Raw genomic sequence first — 20,154 nt, forward strand, 5'->3', positions numbered from 1 at the left:
AATTATTGTTGAGGGACACCACAATTTCCTAAAGATAAAAATAACAAAGAAAAACAATGCTGTTTTAAATATTGAAATTCAAATAAAAAATTGGTTAAGAAGGCAATAAATCGGTTAATTGGTGATCCTACATATATTGCACACGGATCGAATGTTGTATTGGTTCTAAACGTGTTTTTTTTTTTACAAAATTTCATGGTTACAGTAGTTTACTTAAGTTCAAATCTCCTTAATCCACAAAAACATTTTAGAGGTGAAAAAGAAAAGCATAAGACATCATATGACCTCACAAGGATTAATGCTATGTGGTTCTTGAACACAGTTACTAATACTTCGAAGTGCATTTCTGTTAAACAATAAAATAAAAATGATCAAAATCGTACCAGCTCTATCCCAAAGTGATTTTTACAGTGTTGAACTACTTTTTGAACAAATAATATCATATTACAGATACTGCAAATAGCGTTAACTCAAAATATGAGCAAATCTATGTTAGGGAGTTTATAGCTAATTCAGGTTGATAGTCATACTATTTGTACCTTTTTAACTGGACCAAATCACTACTTTACATAAACATTTCTCACCTAAATTGTGTGAAAATACAATTTCATCATCCTTCTGTTTATTTGGTGCATACAACATGGAGAAATTAATTAAAAAGGTGCATTAAAACAGTTATATGCTACTCACACTAGGGACTAAACAATGAAAATCAAACGACGATAACTGTGTTTTTGGACCCTGTGGATTGACCATGTTGCTTTGCAGACAAAGTAGAATAGCAGAAATAACTAACTCGAAGACAAAATCAAATCGGAATGTCCCGTATCAAATGGCAAAATAACAAAAAAACGCAAACGCATCAAACAAATGGAATACAACCGTCATATTCCTGATTCGGTACAGGCTTTTTCTATATAAAAAAAATGTTGAAACAAAACTGAGTGTTATAGCTAGCTATACCTCACACTTGTTGACAGTCGCATATAATTCCATTAACTTCATATACAAAAAAAAAATCACAATATCACAACAACACAATAACACAATGACAGGAGGTATAAGTATCGAGCGACCAATGACAGGAAGTATAAGTACCGAGCGACCAATGACAGGAAGTATAAGTACCGAGCGACCAATGACAGGAAGTATAAATACCGAGCGACCAATGACAGGAAGTATAAGTACCGAGCGACCAATGACAGAAAGTATAAGTACTGAGCCACGTCAAAAAGACAAAGCAGTTAAAGTAATATTCACAAAGACAAAGAAAAGTATACTATGAACAAATCTATACTATGACCATGTTGCTTTGCAGACAAAGTAGAATAGCAGAAATAACTAACTCGAAGACAAAATCAAATCGGAATGTCCCGTATCAAATGGCAAAATAACAAAAAAACGCAAACGCATCAAACAAATGGAATACAACCGTCATATTCCTGATTCGGTACAGGCTTTTTCTATATAAAAAAAATGTTGAAACAAAACTGAGTGTTATAGCTAGCTATACCTCACACTTGTTGACAGTCGCATATAATTCCATTAACTTCATATACAAAAAAAAATCACAATATCACAACAACACAATAACACAATGACAGGAGGTATAAGTATCGAGCGACCAATGACAGGAAGTATAAGTACCGAGCGACCAATGACAGGAAGTATAAGTACCGAGCGACCAATGACAGGAAGTATAAATACCGAGCGACCAATGACAGGAAGTATAAGTACCGAGCGACCAATGACAGAAAGTATAAGTACCGAGCCACGTCAAAAAGACAAAGCAGTTAAAGTAATATTCACAAAGACAAAGAAAAGTATACTATGAACAAATCTATACTATGACCATGTTGCTTTGCAGACAAAGTAGAATAGCAGAAATAACTAACTCGAAGACAAAATCAAATCGGAATGTCCCGTATCAAATGGCAAAATAAAAAAAAACGCAAACGCATCAAACAAATGGAATACAACTGTCATATTCCTGATTCGGTACAGGCTTTTTCTATATAAAAAAAATGTTGAAACAAAACTGAGTGTTATAGCTAGCTATACCTCACACTTGTTGACAGTCGCATATAATTCCATTAACTTCATATACAAAAAAAAATCACAATATCACAACAACACAATAACACAATGACAGGAGGTATAAGTATCGAGCGACCAATCACAGGAAGTATAAGTACCGAGCGACCAATGACAGGAAGTATAAGTACCGAGCGACCAATGACAGGAAGTATAAGTACCGAGCGACCAATGACAGGAAGTATAAGTACCGAGCGACCAATGACAGAAAGTATAAGTACCGAGCCACGTCAAAAAGACAAAGCAGTTAAAGTAATATTTACAAAGACAAAGAAAAGTATACTATGAAATGTGTTATTATGATGATAAACAAGGTCAGTACATCAGCTGATTTATTTTCCAAGATAGCAGTCCGTTGTTCAGAGCTTGTCGTTTGTTGGTGTATTTCATAGGGGTATCTCATTTGTTATTTAGATTTTTTCTAGTACTAGTCATTATGTGTCCCTTTAATCACTTATTATTATAGGTTGCTGTACTTTGACATATTCAGAATTGTAACATTTCTATACATTGTGACTTGGCTAGTGAGTTGTCTCATTGACACTCATACCACATCCTCTTATTTATATCTACTAACTTTTTCTAATATAATATTTACTTTTGCTAAGGTGTCTTGTATGGTCTTCAATATATTGATATATGACGTCATATTGTCAAACCAGACTAAACCAGCTACGACAGAGGCGCTTGTTGCGTTGTTGACGGATATTTGTTTGCGCATACTATCCAGTTCAGTTGCCAGTGATGTATATGTGTATCGTTCATCTAACAAATTCATTACTGTTTCTGAATATTGCATACTTCTAAGTAAGTATGTTTCACCCAGTGTTTTCTTTTCTGTATACCATAGTAAATCTTCCAATGGAAAACTACCTTCAAGAGGTAACAATATAAGGATTTGTAACAAAGGATTAAAATGATGATGATGTGTACTTTTGGAGACTCTTTGATACCTCTATTCCATCTAAACAAATTGGATGTTTATATGTCAGCATAGTGAATGATTAAATGCAAGAATTATTAAAAACATATCTTATCAGCTTTGAGTAAAACTTATGCTAATATTGCATTAAGAACATGTAGATTGCACTAAATCTGCCTCTATATATTCACATTGTATAATATGTGAAATGCTATTGTGTATACATCATGAAGTAGTTTCTATTAAAAACCATTTCTATTCAGTCAAAGTGAGATAATTGCATGCATATTTTAATTGATGCATCCCTTTCGACAATCTATCACCATGGATTTCTTTTAAAAATACAAATCATTTAAAATCTCGTGTGAAAGTAAGATATTGATTTGTATCAGTACAACCGAGCTTAACATATTAAAACGGAAGTCTTTGCATACAATTTGTATTACTGAAGTTTTGGTCGTTCTTATAATTTGGTTTACCGTTGAATATCATTATAATTTGTTTTTGTCATACACATTAGTTACAATCCGTTCTCCCTTTTCCTTGTCAAATAGTATTACAAACTAATCACGAATCAACAGTGTTGAAAAGGGCATAACATTTATGAACCGAGGAGATCTGTGCTCGCATTTGTTTTTAGTAATTTGTTTGACATTGGACTATCCATATTTGCTTTCTCTATTAGTGTGTTTATGCATTCTCATTTCACTCAGCAAATTTTTAAAATGCAATGCAAAGTGAACACAATGCATGCATTTTGTCCTTTTGTCCTTTTTTTCCTTTGTCCTTAATATAGTATGTCCGTCTTTAGTTGCCCATTTCTTAATAAACCTTTGGTTTATTGTTTTTAAATCTGCAACTTTATAAATTTCAAAAGGTAGTCTTGATCTGAACGCAAAACAAAGAACTTTAACCAAAGAACAAACACAAAATCGACATTCTTTTTTGATATAAGTTAAGAAAATAAAATTTCAGAATTGTGTGCTACAATTTAACACACTAAATACCCCTATTTCAATTCTGAAAAAAAAACCCACCTCCAATTTGTATAGTTATAATTCTGAGTACAAAACTTTGTCGACAGTTTTATTTAATGGTAAGGTATACACAATGAATTATTATTCAAAATAAATTAATAGTGGAACCAATCAATAGACATTGCATTTAATATAATGCTGCAAGGAGTATTCCTTTATCTAGGCCACTTTCTGATTGACATGTCTCCTCTGAGACTTGATGGATTCAGTTCAAGTGATTTAATTTTTTTAGCTTCGTTTAGAACAAAATACTGATAATCATCAAACTTAAAGCTTAAGGTTTACGGAATGGTTTAACTATGCAACTGAACTGAAGACTTTCAAATAAAAACGAAAACATATGTAAGGTATTTTTTCTGATAAGTAACAAGGAGACAAGCATCCAAATCTTTAAATTGTATGATAGGTTGCAATACTTATAAATGTATATGTTTCTCCTTTAGGAAATGGTCTAATACAAAATAGAAGATGTTGTGTGATTGCCAATGAGACATCCCTTCACAAGAGATCAAATGACACATAAATTACCAAATATATGTCATCATACGACCTACAACAACGAGAAACCGTATAGTCAGCTATAAAAAGCCCCAAAATGACAAATGTAAAGCAATTCAAACGAGAAAACTAACGGCCTAAACATATTAACTGTGAAAACACTATACAGATATCTTGTAACAAACTCATGAAACACCGATAAATCGTACTGCAATGCATAAACAACCGTACAAGTTCCACTACTTCAGCTGGATAAAGAAAGGCAAAACATACCAACGAGACATTTAATGTCATAAATTAAAAATAAACTGACAACTCCATGGCAAAAAAAGACCAAACGACGAACAGCAGTTTACAAAAAAACACCATCTACAACAAAAGACGAAGCAACACTTTTTCACCCATCCAAAATCTGCGGGTGATTTCAGAAAGAGTACATAGATCCCGCTCCACATGTTATTCAATAATTATAGATTATCGTTGATCATCTCAACGAGATTGATTTTCTCGCTTGAGCTGGTACAGCGAAAGTGAGAAAAGCAATCGAGTTGAGATGACCAATGATAATCTGTTTATCGCTATTTTACCTATGACGAAGTTGTCAATTTCATGTCAATTTCGTTAGCAACGCCACGTGGCCTCCTTAGTTTCTAGCGATAATTTTTCCATCTCAAGCGAGAAGCATGATATGAAAATTATCACAAAAGAAGATCAAAAGAAAAATGCACAAAATAGCGATAATATGTTTTAAATAGCAAGGTTCCTATAGCTTATATTTTACAATGTTAACTTAATGACAGTAAAAGCAGTAAAAAGGTAATCATATAGTTAATCATCTCCCAGACAAACTTCTTCTGGTTAAACCATAAGTGTTACCACTACAGACAATTAAAAACTACGTTTTGCTGGCCTTTTACATCGGATATATATAAGAAGATGTGGTATGGTTCAAATGAGACAACCCTGCAATAATATTCACGTCCCAATGTATAGAAACTTCACAATTACAGATCAAAATACGGTCTCCAACATCGAACCTTGGCTGACAACGAACAGCAAGTCATAAAAGGTTCCAAAATGACTAGTGTAAACAATTCAAACAGGAAAGCGAACGGTCTAGTCTATATAAAAATATCTAAACGAGCAACACCTATGAACCACACTAACAAACGACTACCCATGAACAAAAGGCTTAGAATATGTGCATAAAAATGCAACGGATATAAACGTGTTAACAGGTGCCAATCGTCACCTTAAACTGAGACAGTAGTGTAACATTACAACATTAAAAAACACACTATAAAATGTCGAAAGAAAATTGAGTCCGGATTCGCATGGCTTCTGTAGGTTTTTTTTTTTTAGATAGATGGACATTTGTATGGCGCCCTTGTCGACAAACCAGCTCTAGTGCTGTTCAGAGTTATTGCGTTTCCCTCATGATTTTTATGTTTGTTTATGTTCGAAATAGATGAACGTGACTGCTCTGAACATCGGTAAATAACTGTTACATTTGAAGTACTTTATATAAATTGAATTACTGTAATAGTCAATGAGCTTGAGACAAACAAATTTTTGATACAGTAGTATTCCCACTGTGTTCATCGTACTAATTAGGGTTGTATACATATATATATATCGCTGACTGATCTGAACACCGGGATTAAAAGATAGTTGACGTATATTTACCTTGTCACGATTGTTTTCAAGGTGGAAGATAATGACTTCAATAGTGCAATGCCATGAGCAGAAAATTACTACTCTACTGGGGCAAATCAAGTCATTTACGTTTCCTTGATAATTCATATTTTAATTCTTGTACACTTGAGAGCGCTAACGATGCAATTTCCATATATTTAATGTTTCCAAGGGTATAACTCTTTTAAAATAAGTTGATGTGCACTGAATTTTGAACACGTTTGAGACATTGCTGATAGAAATCTATGTTGCCATTTTTTTTATAAAACTTTTACACTTGGTTTATATCAGCAATCATAAACGTTTAGGAAGATTTCAAAAATTATCGCCGATCATCTTTAATTGAGTTATGCCCCTAAGAAATAAAAAAATATATAAACATTTTCATAATAAGCGCTCTCATAAGAAAATTTTGATCTACTATGTAGATTTTTAACAAATTCATATACAAAATATATATAAACTGCACTAATGGAATAAAATTGAGAATGGAAATGGGGAATGTGTCAAAGAGACAACAACCCGACCAAATAAAAAACAACAGCAGAGGGTCACCAACAGGTCTTCAATGTAGCGAGAAATTCCCGCACCCGGAGGCGTCCTTCAGCTGGCCCCTAAACAAATATATACTAGTCCAGTGATAATGAACGCCATACTAATTTCCAAATTGTACACAAGAAACTAAAATTAAAATAATACAAGACTAACAAAGGCCAGAGGCTCCTGACTTGGGACAGGCGCAAAAATGCGGCGGGGTTAAACATGTTTGTGAGATCTCAACCCTCCCCCTATACCTCTAACCAATGTAGTAAAGTAAACGCATAACAATACGCACATTAAAATTCAGTTCAAGAGAAATCCGAGTCTGATGTCAGAAGATGTAACCAAAGAAAATAAACAAAATGACAATAATACATAAATAACAACAGACTACTAGCAGTTAACTGACATGCCAGCTCCAGACTTCAATTAAACTGACTGAAAGATTATGATTTCATCATATGAACATCAGGCACAATCCTTCCCGTTAGGGGTTTAGTATCATACCATCATAACATATATGAGAAGAACATAACCCGTGTCATGCCAACAACTGTTTTTAGAATAAATGTGTTTAGTTCCGATGTAAAGACCTTATCAGTGACTCAATATTAACGCCAAAATATGCAATCTTTAATGACTTGACAACAGTATCGTAATTATATCCCTTCTTAATAAGTCTATTCAAAGGTTTTGTAAGTTTCTGAGGTGAATACTGACACCTTTGTGCTTTATAAAGAATATTACCATAAAAAATTGGATGTGAAATACCTGAACGTATTAGAAGTCTGCATGTTGAGCTTCATTTACGAATGATGTCTTTATACCGATGATAAAATTTAGTAAATGTTTTGACTAGTTTGTGATATCGCAAACCCTGGTGTAATAATTTTTCAGTAATACATAAATTTCTCTCGTTAAAATCGAAAACATTGTTACATACACGAGCGAATCGTACAAGTTGAGATATATAAACACCGTAAGATGGTGACAAGGGAACGTCACCATCTAAAAACGGATAATTAACGATAGGAAATGAAAAATCATCCCTTTTATCATAAATTTTAGTATTCAGCTTTCCATTAGTGATATAGATATCAAGATCGAGAAAAGGGCAGTGGTCATTGTTAGTATTAGCTTTATTTAATGTAAGTTCAACAGGATAAATTTCATTAATATACATACTGAAGTCGTCATTATTGAGAGCCAAAATATCATCCAAATATCTAAAAGTATTATTAAATTTGTTTATCAGATGTTGTTTCGATGGGTCTTTGCTTATTTTTGTCATAAATTGTAACTCATAACAATACAAAAACAGGTCCGCAATAAGTGGTGCACAGTTAGTCCCCATTGGAATTCCGATAATCTGACGATATACGGAATCTTCAAAGCGAACAAAAATGTTATCTAGTAAAAATTCAAGGGCATATATAGTATTAAAGCATGTCCAATTAACATAGTTTTTTTGTTTATTGCTACTAAAAAATGACCTAAAAGAGTTTGAACATATATATTCACATTCTGATTTTTTGAATGCCCATTTAATTAGGTGTGTGAATTTTTTCTTAATGAGAATGTGAGGCAATGTGGTATACAGGGTAGAAAAATCAAAACTTTGAACAGATTCAAAATCACCAATATAAGCATGCAATTTATCAAGTACTTCCAACGAGTTCTTGACACTCCAAAAGTAATTTATTCCACTATTTTCAAAGGCCTTATTTGAACAATTTATTATCAGGTTTTTAATTGTACCAAGTGTGCTGGTAAGAAGAATAGACAATTTAGTAGTTGAACAATGGCTTGAAGACGAAATAAATCTATATTTGTAAGGGGTTTTGTGTAGCTTCGGAAGCCAATACATAGTTGGGACTTTCATTGTATTTGGCTCTGCTTGTAAAGCGGTGGCTAAAAGTTTATGTTTGTTACAGATTTCGTTTTCTGAAAATGGAGTCAGTTGGAATGTTGGCGAATTGGTGATTTCCTTTTTCAAAACCTCAATGTAAAATTTACGTCAAACAATAATAATATTATTAGCAGCTTTATCTGCCGGGACAAAAACAAATTCCTTGGCTAGTTCTTTTAGTTTATGTTTGATACGAGAAATAGGTTTATTGTGGTTATTGTTTATAGTAAAATGTTCTTTAAAATGTTGAATACGTACATCAACTATCTTCATTACTGAATTAAAAAAAGAGTCCAAAGATTTTTTGTCAGCTTTTTCCCGTTTTATCCATTTCATACAGTAAGTATGGAGTGAGTCGTGGATGATATTACGACACTCATTCCAATTAATAATTGACGGGGGACGATATTTAGGTCCTTTACTGAGGAATGATTTTAACTCTCGGTCTTGAACGATGTTAAGATCTCCTGTTATAACATGGGAAATGGGTCCATAAATATATTCGGAATTACTGCAATTACATGAAGTAGATGTATTTTCACTGATATTAACATCTTTACACAATTGACTATAATTAAACACAAATTTCCGGGTAGATTTCTTGTAAATATAACAAATAAAAGGTAGCCCAGTATTGTCGAAATATCCAGGAATTTGTTCTTTAACAGAATGGTCGTTAAATATACCGGCAATATTTACAAAATCAAAGCCTTTATTGACATACTTAATTTTAATAAAATGTTTTTTATGATCTTCAGGGCGATCAATTTTGGGAAATAATTTAGAATAACAATATGCCATAATAATTTGAACAATTTCATACATAGGACTGCTATATGAAATTGTGTTGCAATCCTCCAAAATTTTATTTAACTTATTAACCGGTAACGAACAGAGTTTTGTTAACAGATAATGTCTGCCGTTGTTTTTTGAAATAGAAATTAGGTCCGAAATATTGGTATGATTGGCCCGAAATTTTCTTTGATTGCGATTTGTTCTACGACCGTGAGAACGTTTTTTACGAACAGTTTTAGAAACTATATCCAAAATGTTAACGGAATTGGTTCTAGATATATTACCAATTCCCATGATATTATCATTTAGACCGAGAGGGTAAACTGTCTGTAATTTTTTAATCCAATTTAATTCAATTATTTTCCGTGATCGTACAAACTTTGAATGCGATTCACCAGGCTGCTTATTTACAACTTCTAACGGTTGAACTGCTAAATATTTAAAAGGATAGTTGTGCTTCTTAAGGTGTTGGTAAATGATACTTTTGAATTTATTGGGTCTTTTAAAACGATACAGATGTTCTTGAGTGCGTTTAGATAAATATCGTCCAGTTTCTCCTACGTACTGAATACCACACCCCGGTTTGTTTCATGTGAGTAAATAAATAATACTGTTTGTTTTTCAAGTTATATCAGTTTCAAAATTTAAAGAAAATGTGCGACCATTAAACGTGGACCTTACCGTATCGTTGGTGGAAAGACGGGGACATGTAAGTCATTTTTTGGCATGACACTTATCGATAGAAGGGTAACCACGATTTTTATTGTTAAAAATGTTAGCGATGGTAGTGTTTTTAGATAACCGATTTTGAAGATTGAGACGTGTGGATACCCTTTGAACAAGTTTGGTATTAAGTAATTTTCCATTTCTAAGCTTCATAATTGTTTTGTTAGTGAATTATATAATAAAGGAGCAAAGATATGAACCAGCATACAATAATTGAAGTTATATAAAATGGATAAATTTGTTCGGCTAAAAATGTCAAACGCTATCAGTATTAAATAGTAGAATGGGGCTGAATATTGAAATACTACTTTTTGATAAATATTCCTAAAGTAATGAATTAGAGCAGTTCTCGCTCGGACACACACTCCATAATCTAGTATATTATAAGAGCATAAACCTGAAGCACGGGGAGGCACTCTACTGCCTCCACACGGCACTAAAGACAAACTCTGTAAAAAATAAAATTGAGAATGGAAATGGGGAATGTGTCAAAGAGACAACAACCCGACCAAATAAAAAACAACAGCAGAGGGTCACCAACAGGTCTTCAATGTAGCGAGAAATTCCCGCACCCGGAGGCGTCCTTCAGCTGGCCCCTAAACAAATATATACTAGTCCAGTGATAATGAACGCCATACTAATTTTCAAATTGTACACAAGAAACTAAAATTAAAATAATACAAGACTAACAAAGGCCAGAGGCTCCTGACTTGGGACAGGCGCAAAAATGCGGCGGGGTTAAACATGTTTGTGAGATCTCAACCCTCCCCCTATACCTCTAACCAATGTAGTAAAGTAAACGCATAACAATACGCACATTAAAATTCAGTTCAAGAGAAATCCGAGTCTGATGTCAGAAGATGTAACCAAAGAAAATAAACAAAATGACAATAATACATTAATAACAACAGACTACTAGCAGTTAACTGACATGCCAGCTCCAGACTTAAATTAAACTGACTGAAAGATTATGATTTCATCATATGAACATCAGGCACAATCCTTCCCGTTAGGGGTTAAGTATCATACCATCATAACATATATGAGAAGAACATAACCCGTGTCATGCCAACAACTGTTTTTAGAATAAATGTGTTTAGTTCCGATGCAAAGACCTTATCAGTGACTCAATATTAACGCCAAAATATGCAATCTTTAATGACTTGACAACAGTATCGTAATTATATCCCTTCTTAATAAGTCTATTCAAAGGTTTTGTAAGTTTCTGAGGTGAATACTGACACCTTTGTGCTTTATAAAGAATATTACCATAAAAAATTGGATGTGAAATACCTGAACGTATTAGAAGTCTGCATGTTGAGCTATATTTACGAATGATGTCTTTATAAAGCTGAATACTAAAATTTATGATAAAAGGGATTATTTTGCATTTCCTATCGTTAATTATCCGTTTTTAGATGGTGACGTTCCCTTGTCACCATCTTACAGTGTTTATATATCTCAACTTGTACGATTCGCTCGTGTATGTAACAATGTTTTAGATTTTAACGAGAGAAATTTATGTATTACTGAAAAATTATTACACCAGGGTTTTCGATATCACAAACTAGTCAAAACATTTACTAAATTTTATCATCGGTATAAAGACATCATTCGTAAATATAGCTCAACATTCAGACTTCTAATACGTTCAGGTATTTCACATCCAGTTTTTTTATGGAAATATTTTTTATAAAGCACAGAGGTGTCAGTATTCACCTCAGAAACTTACAAAACCTTTGAATAGACTTATTAAGAAGGGATATAATTACGATACTGTTGTCAAGTCATTAAAGATTGCATATTTTGGCGTTAATATTGAGTCACTGATAAGGTCTCTGCATCGGAACTAAACACATTTATTCTAAAAACAGTTGTTGGCATGACACGGGTTATGTTCTTCTCATATATGTTATGATGGTATGATACTTAACCCCTAACGGGAAGGATTGTGCCTGATGTTCATATTATGAAATCATAATCTTTCAGTCAGTTTAATTGAAGTCTGGAGCTGGCATGTCAGTTAACTGCTAGTAGTCTGTTGTTATTTATGTATTATTGTCATTTTGTTTATTTTCTTTGGTTACATCTTCTGACATCAGACTCGGACTTCTCTTGAACTGAATTTTAATGTGCGTATTGTTATGCGTTTACTTTTCTACATTGGTTAGAGGTATAGGGGGAGGGTTGAGATCTCACAAACATGTTTAACCCCGCCGCATTTTTGCGCCTGTCCCAAGTCAGGAGCCTCTGGCCTTTGTTAGTCTTGTATTATTATAATTTTAGTTTCTTGTGTACAATTTGGAAATTAGTATGGCGTTCATTATCACTGGACTAGTATATATTTGTTTAGGGGCCAGCTGAAGGACGCCTCCGGGTGCGGGAATTTCTCGCTTCATTGAAGACCTGTTGGTGACCCTCTGCTGTTGTTTTTTAGTTGGTCGGGTTGTTGTCTCTTTGACACATTCCCCATTTCCATTCTCAATTTTACAAGAAACAACCTTTTCACACCAATGCGCCATAATTTTTTTCTTCAAAATTTATGTTCACGATACTCTATGCTTTACAATTTTCTGTTAATCAAGCTTATTATTTGAAGTAAGAATCGAGAGACGTTTTAAACTGGAGAACTTTGTTTAAGCCGACTACATTTTATTTGTTTCGTTATACTTTTTACTAAAAATGGAAGAAAATAACTGCAATGAGTATAAACTTAAAAAGGCACTGCATTAATATATATAAGTTTGCAAATTTTGGGAGAAAAACTGAATACAGAGATATTGTATTACTCGAAATGTGTAAAAAAAACTATATATACTACCTCTAGCATAAAAGGTACTCCCAAGAGCTCGTTCTACTCCTGCCTCTTCCTTGCTGAGTAACAACATATGATAAGCAGTCAATAACTGCCACGAGGTTTCACTGTTCGATTCCTGTACAGTAGAACCTACCCATCCAATTATAAGCTCGTTGTCATTCGAATAAAAGTTGATGGCTGCGTTTATCGTTGTGTTGAAAGGGTCAAGATTGTCTCGATAAGTCCGAAGATGGGCACGGTACGCCTCACGAGACCGGAAATGATATGGAGATGAAAGAGTTATCCATCCATTTAATGCGTCAAGAGAGGAGTCGGTATCAAGTCGTTTAGTCTTTAAACTGGTTAAAGCTAGAGGACTCCCTCCTGAGCTGATATATAAAGCAGTTGTCCCTCTTTCTATTTGTAAAGAGTGAACAAGAAGACCAATTTCGACACTAAACACTATATTTTCTCGTACTTTCTTTGCTTGACACAATATTGCTTCATCTTTTGATATCTTGATTGCATTTTCTATAACCATTGCAATTATTGGGATTATAACAAGTCCAATAATTTTTAACATTTGACAATTTTGTCCGCGTTTAGTAGATAAATTTTCACTGAAGAGACTCGTACGTTTGATTCGAGATAACATATTGCCATTAGATGTTTCAACTACATGTATAGATTTTTTTCCACACGCCATTATCAACACGCACAGAGCGAAATTCTGATATTTAAAATCAAAAACAATTTTCAAACATCAAATGAGTAAAACATAAATTTCAACCAAAATGTCCATGCATCAGTATTCGCACTTTTAAAATATTAGACTTTTATATTTTTCAAAAGTAGATTTCTGGATCCAGAATATTGTCCAGGTGCAATTAAACTGATTCATTCCTTAACTGTCATCTAAATCATGTATTGCTCTCAGCGTAGTAATTTAAAAGTTTGATCAATAGCATTATGATACTTTACGTAGCAATACGTGATACTTACTTCGCACAAGATTATAATTATGTTTTATACATCGCTATAAATGAATGTGCATACATTTATTAATGGCACCCTTGTTATTCTTAAAGATAAAGCAATTGATATGATATACAAATAATATATATATTGTAAAATGTGTGTTACAACTGTTAAATGTTATAACAGTTTTTAGATGTTTATGATAAATTGTTAATGTTGTCAAAGTAGTTAATTTGTTGATTGGTGTTTAATGCCACTTTCAGCACTTGTGCAAAATCGTGGTTGTTACATTTGTAGTTTGTATTGGTATAGGAATCACAGGTGCACACATACATTTGTAGTTTGTATTGGTATAGGAATCACATGTGCACACATATATTTGTAGTTTGTATTGGTGTAGGAATCACAGGTGCATACATACATTTGTAGTTTGTATTGGTATAGGAATCACAGGTGCACACATACATTTGTAGTTTGTATTGGTATAGGAATCACAGGTGCACACATACATTTGTAGTTTGTATTGGTATAGGAATCACAGGTGCACACATACATTTGTAGTTTGTATTGGTATAGGAATCACAGGTGCACACATACATTTGTAGTTTGTATTGGTGTAGGAATCACATGTGCACACATACATTTGTAGTTTGTATTGGTGTAGGAATCACAGGTGCACACATACATTTGTAGTTTGTATTGGTGTAGGAATCACAGGTGCACACATACATTTGTAGTTTGTATTGGTGTAGGAATCACAGGTGCACACATACATTTGTAGTTTGTATTGGTGTAGGAATCACAGGTGCACACATACATTTGTAGTTTGTATTGGTGTAGGAATCACAGGTGCACACATACATTTGTAGTTTGTATTGGTGTAGGTATCACAGGTGCACACATACATTTGTAGTTTGTATTGGTGTAGGAATTACAGGTGCACACATACATTTGTAGTTTGTATTGGTGTAGGAATCACAGGTGCACACATACATTTGTAGTTTGTATTGGTGTAGGAATCACAGGTGTACACATACATTTGTAGTTTGTATTGGTGTAGGAATCACAGGTGCACACTTACATTTGTAGTTTGTATTGGTGTAGGTATCACAGGTGCACACATACATTTGTAGTTTGTATTGGTGTTGGAATCACAGGTGCACACATACATTTGTAGTTTGTATTGGTGTAGGAATCACAGGTGCACACATACATTTGTAGTTTGTATTGGTGTAGGAATCACAGGTGCACACATACATTTGTAGTTTGTATTGGTATAGGAATCACAGGTGCACACATACATTTGTAGTTTGTATAGGTGTAGGAATCACAGGTGCACACATACATTTGTGTTTGTATTGGTGTAGGAATCACAGGTGCACACATACATTTGTAGTTTGTATAGGTGTAGGAATCACAGGTGCACACATACATTTTGTAGTTTGTATTTGTGTAGGAATCACAGGTGCACACATGCATTTGTAGTTTGTATTGGTGTAGGAATCACAGGTGCACATATACATTTGTAGTTTGTATTGGTATAGGAATCACAGGTGCACACATACATTTGTAGTTTGTATTGGTGTAGGAATCATAGGTGCACACATACATTTGTAGTTTGTATTGGTGTAGGAATCACAGGTGCACACATACATTTGTAGTTTGTATTGGTGTAGGAATCACAGGTTTACACATACATTTGTAGTTTGTATAGGTGTAGGAATCACAGGTGCACACATACATTTGTAGTTTGTATTGGTGTAGGAATCACAGGTGCACACTTACATTTGTAGTTTGTATTGGTGTAGGAATTCACATGTGCACACATACATTTGTAGTTTGTATTGGTATAGGTATCACAGGTGCACACATACATTTGTAGTTTGTATTGGTGTAGGAATCACAGGTACACACATACATTTGTAGTTTGTATTGGTGTAGGAATCACAGGTACACACATACATTTGTAGTTTGTATTGGTATAGGTATCACAGGTGCACACATACATTTGTAGTTTGTATTGGTGTAGGAATCACAGGTACACACATACATTTGTAGTTTGTATTGGTGTAGGAATCACAGGTACACACAGAGAACCACGGTGATTGTTAATTATTTCACAGTTAAGGTAAATATGTAGCGTTGTAACCTTTAACATTGTTTTGTCATACAGCCTCAATAAGAGGGATGATACGTTGTAAAATTAACACTGATTTATAGCTATCATTTCTTGTTTTCTTTTGAGTAGGACTATACCTTTGGTAAAACTGTATCTGCCGTCTCTCTTTTATTCTGTGTATTTAGTGCAGTATCAGACAACTCGTTTTCATAATATTAAAAGCTTTCTTCTTATTAAAAAGTTATCAGGTATATACGGAAGCCGTAAGGGGACACACAAAACATTAGAAAATATTTTTTTTAATTCGAGATCACGATAAAACATTACCGTTTTACCGAGATCTCGATAAAAAATATATCGTTATCTCGATAAAACGAAATTGTTATATCGAGATCTCGGATTATTAAATCGTTATCTCGATTTATTATATCGTTATCTCGATTTATTATATCGTTATCTCGATTTATTATTATTACATCGAGATCTCGGATTATTATATCGAGATCTCGGATTATTTAATCGTTATCTCGGATTATCAAATCGTTATCTCGATTTATCAAATCGAGATCTCGGATTATTATATTGTTATCTCGGTTTAATATATCGTTATCTCGAGAAAACGAAACTGTTATATCGAGATCTCGGATTATTAAATCGTTATCTCGGTTTAATATATCGACATCTCGATAAAAAAATATATCGTTATCTCGAGAAAACGAAACTGTTATATTGAGATCTCGGATTATTATATCCCTAACTATTTTTAACCGAAATTCCTTTGTTCAATGCATGGACGACCTGAATACCAAAACATATATATATATATATAAGTATTAAAATACTCAACGTTATCTTTTTTTTTATTTTCACGTTACCTTTGCTGTTATTATACCTCATTCGAAAGCCTATTAACACAGGAACAAAAGTTATATAGTCAATATGTTCCGCAACGCATACTAGAGGAGTAAGGAAGGACATTATGTGAACATTATGAAAAAGCTTATTTTGAATAATGGAGTGAACCTCTGCGACCCGTCAGCCCCTAATTAACTTTACCACTGGATTTAAAAATTCGACGAGACTAGTACATCATGTGCTATGTTAATTATGTATTATACTGATAGGAAATCAAACGAGAAATTAGCACATTTATAACCCTACTGAGCAGGGTTGGCAAAAACCCGGGTTTTATGAGTATTGCCCAGCCCAGTGGGAAATCCTGGGAAAACCCGGGTTTTACTGGGTTTTAGTGGGTAATACTGGGCAATACTGGGTAATATAAAATCTTTGTTTGAATTTTAAAGAGGATTCAGTGATAAACACAAATGCAATACATTTATTAAATATTTATACCCTATTTGTTTGTTTAACATTTGTCTAGATTGGCAAACTGTAAATAGAAAGCAAATAAATCATTTTTTATCAAATGAATACAGCTCCTATTAAGAATTAACAATTACATGTATTAAAGAAACATCACATTTAAATAATGTGTATGTACTGTCACTAATTAATAAGTAACTATTCAGATTAGAAGACAGATTTGTTTATGTGACAATAATCAGTCCTTTCAATTTTATAAGTGTTAATAGCATGACCCTGTAGGGTGTTTATTTACCAATATGAATGTATAACAATTAATATTAACAATTCACTAAAACACTGCAATAAAATGCATTTTTCAAAGTTTGGATTATTGAATCAATACTTGGTAATTAAAAGGTATCTTTAAATGTGCAAATCTTGTATTCTGCCTACATATGAAATTAATAGAGAAGAGAATGAATTTTCTAGAAATGACTGTCAATGGTTATCTGTATAAAAAATATATAGCTGTTATACTATGAAACTATAGCAAGTCTTTACTATTTTGTGTTAAAATTAGCTTACAAAATCATATTGCCCAGTAATGCCCACTATTTCCCATTTCTGGGAGTATTGCCCAGCCCGGGAAATCCCGGTGGGTAATATTTGCCAACCCTGCTACTGAGTTCTTAAGGGAATAAAAGACACCGGCTCAGTTTGTCAAGAACATGATAACACAATCGTTGGTCATTTATCTGCGCTACCAGCATTAGGCTTATTAACAGATACTTGTTAATTTTGCGGCAGTGCAGTATTAACATTTGAGGTCAATTTCCTATCACTATAAATGGTCAATTTCATTAGCGAATCGTTGAATTTGTAAGACTCGTCCAATTAATGCCAATGTGACAATGGTTCCAACCCGTTCCTTCTTCTTTAAGTTTTCCATCAGAATAAAGATGATTAATAACTGGTGCATATATGGCATATTTATTTAAAACTAGTTAATATTTTAGTTATATACAAAACGGTGCACAGAACAGATGTATAGTGTTTATATAGCGACACGATGATGTGTGATCTTGTACATCATAACAGAGGTCGGATGGGAAATATTCTACTACTACTACTAAATAAAGTTTAATGGCGACTACCCTTGCGGGTATTGCGCCAGATTGCCTTATATAAAAACATTTCAAGTAAATGTTTTAAATTTATCATTATTTAGGTGTTAGCCTATATTATATATATTCATATTATAGAAATTTTTTGAGTTTTTTTTTTCCTTAAATTTGATTAATCTTATATATTCTACATATGCCCAAATCAATATTTAAATTAGGTTGAGTTGCGATGGCGGTTTTCATTGGCTGCTGGAATGGTGCTTTCAAACTCCCATCATCCTATGCGCTAATGCTGCATCCTTTTATCGTCCATCTTTCAAATTTCTCACTTCGAAAAAGAAAAAGCTATATTTTGTCAACATTTTGATAACATATGTAAATAGATATTGAGAGTCTTTGTACATATATATATATATATATATTCTTTATTACACGGCATCGTCTTTTGGAGACGAACTAGCAAGAAAACTATGACGATAGCGTATTTTTGTACCAAAACCGAACTTATTTCTTTAAATTTTAGATTTGTATATATTTGTAAATAATTGTTATACATAAAAAGAGACATAAAGTAGCCAGCTTAGTTTTTGTATCAATACAAAATATAGTCGTTTGAACTGTTAGTGTTTCATTTTCAGTGTTTTATATTGCCTGCAGTTAAAGTTTTGTAGTATTTAAATTTTTAAACATTTTTTATCAATATTATGTCATACTTATAATATAGATATGTTGAACACTTGATAAAGTTTTGAGAAGCGTTTTAATTGCAGGGGATTCCAACCTGAAGCAGCTTGTACCTATGTTTGATTACACAGTTAGAACACTGTGCATACCTGGTGCCAGAGTACAGAATGACTGGAAAGAATTCTATTCCCAACTGATGTCGATGAGTGCAATGAAGACGGAAAACCAAGACCAAATTGTTCTACATCTAGGTTCGAATGTTGTTTTCGGTGATGTTGAATCAACTTTGACAATTTTTGAGGTATGGAGTTTTTACAAAAACGATAATTGGTTTACGAAAGCAGATATATAAAGTCATGAATTTATTGTATAGTTCCACTGGACGCAATTACTACTGGATCCAATTACGAATGATTTCATATGTTTGCCCTCTGAAATCATATTCAATTATGAATAATGATAATTTTTATTTTTTCTATATTATATAAAGACCCTATAAAAATTCCCTTGTTTTCATTATACATGTAATACAATCCATGTGCAATTATTGAAAGATGATCACAATGACAAAATAATTCTGAAGATATTAATAGGACGACACTCTCGCCGGAAATTATTTAAAAAAAAATATCAGGAAAATATCTTCTGATTAGGTTCATTTACATGATGTTTATTATCTTGCCTAAATAACCATAAAATAGACATTTTTTTCTACTCTTGTGACCCTATTTATTGTCTAAAGAAAATGCGCAGACTTTAATATTGAAAAGTCCAGAGAACTCGAATGAAATGATGACCTGTAGAAAAAGATATCATAGATAAGGGATAGGTTAACCAATGAAATGGAAAAAAAAACTTGTATTTAGTGCATGTTAGAAGGAGGAACCTACTTAAATACAAAACAATTCCAAAAATCTTGCCTTAACGTATG

At 33.1% G+C, this 20,154-nt stretch overlaps 1 protein-coding gene across 1 annotated transcript; it reads right to left on the reverse strand.

Moving 5' to 3' along the window:
- Positions 1–2,653: 2,653 nt before the first annotated feature.
- Positions 2,654–13,554, reverse strand: LOC139500360 (uncharacterized). Its single transcript, XM_071289104.1, has 2 exons — positions 13,038–13,554; positions 2,654–2,967 (listed from the first exon to the last, which is right to left on the reverse strand). The coding sequence occupies exons 1-2, from the start codon at positions 13,552–13,554 to the stop codon at positions 2,654–2,656; spliced, it is 831 nt and encodes a 276-aa protein (XP_071145205.1).
- Positions 13,555–20,154: the final 6,600 nt, after the last annotated feature.

Source organism: Mytilus edulis, chromosome 13, assembly GCF_963676685.1.
Source record: "Mytilus edulis chromosome 13, xbMytEdul2.2, whole genome shotgun sequence".
Classification (NCBI taxonomy): domain Eukaryota; kingdom Metazoa; phylum Mollusca; class Bivalvia; order Mytilida; family Mytilidae; genus Mytilus; species Mytilus edulis.

Bases quoted from the DNA above. Each gene is read 5' to 3' on its own strand.
- LOC139500360 (XM_071289104.1), bottom strand. From the start codon at position 13,554: ATGGTTATAGAAAATGCAATCAAGATATCAAAAGATGAAGCAATATTG. The intron at 2,968-13,037 runs GTAGTATATATA...TACCTCTTGAAG, and splicing joins GAGTACCTTTTATGCTAGAG to GTAGTTTTCCATTGGAAGAT.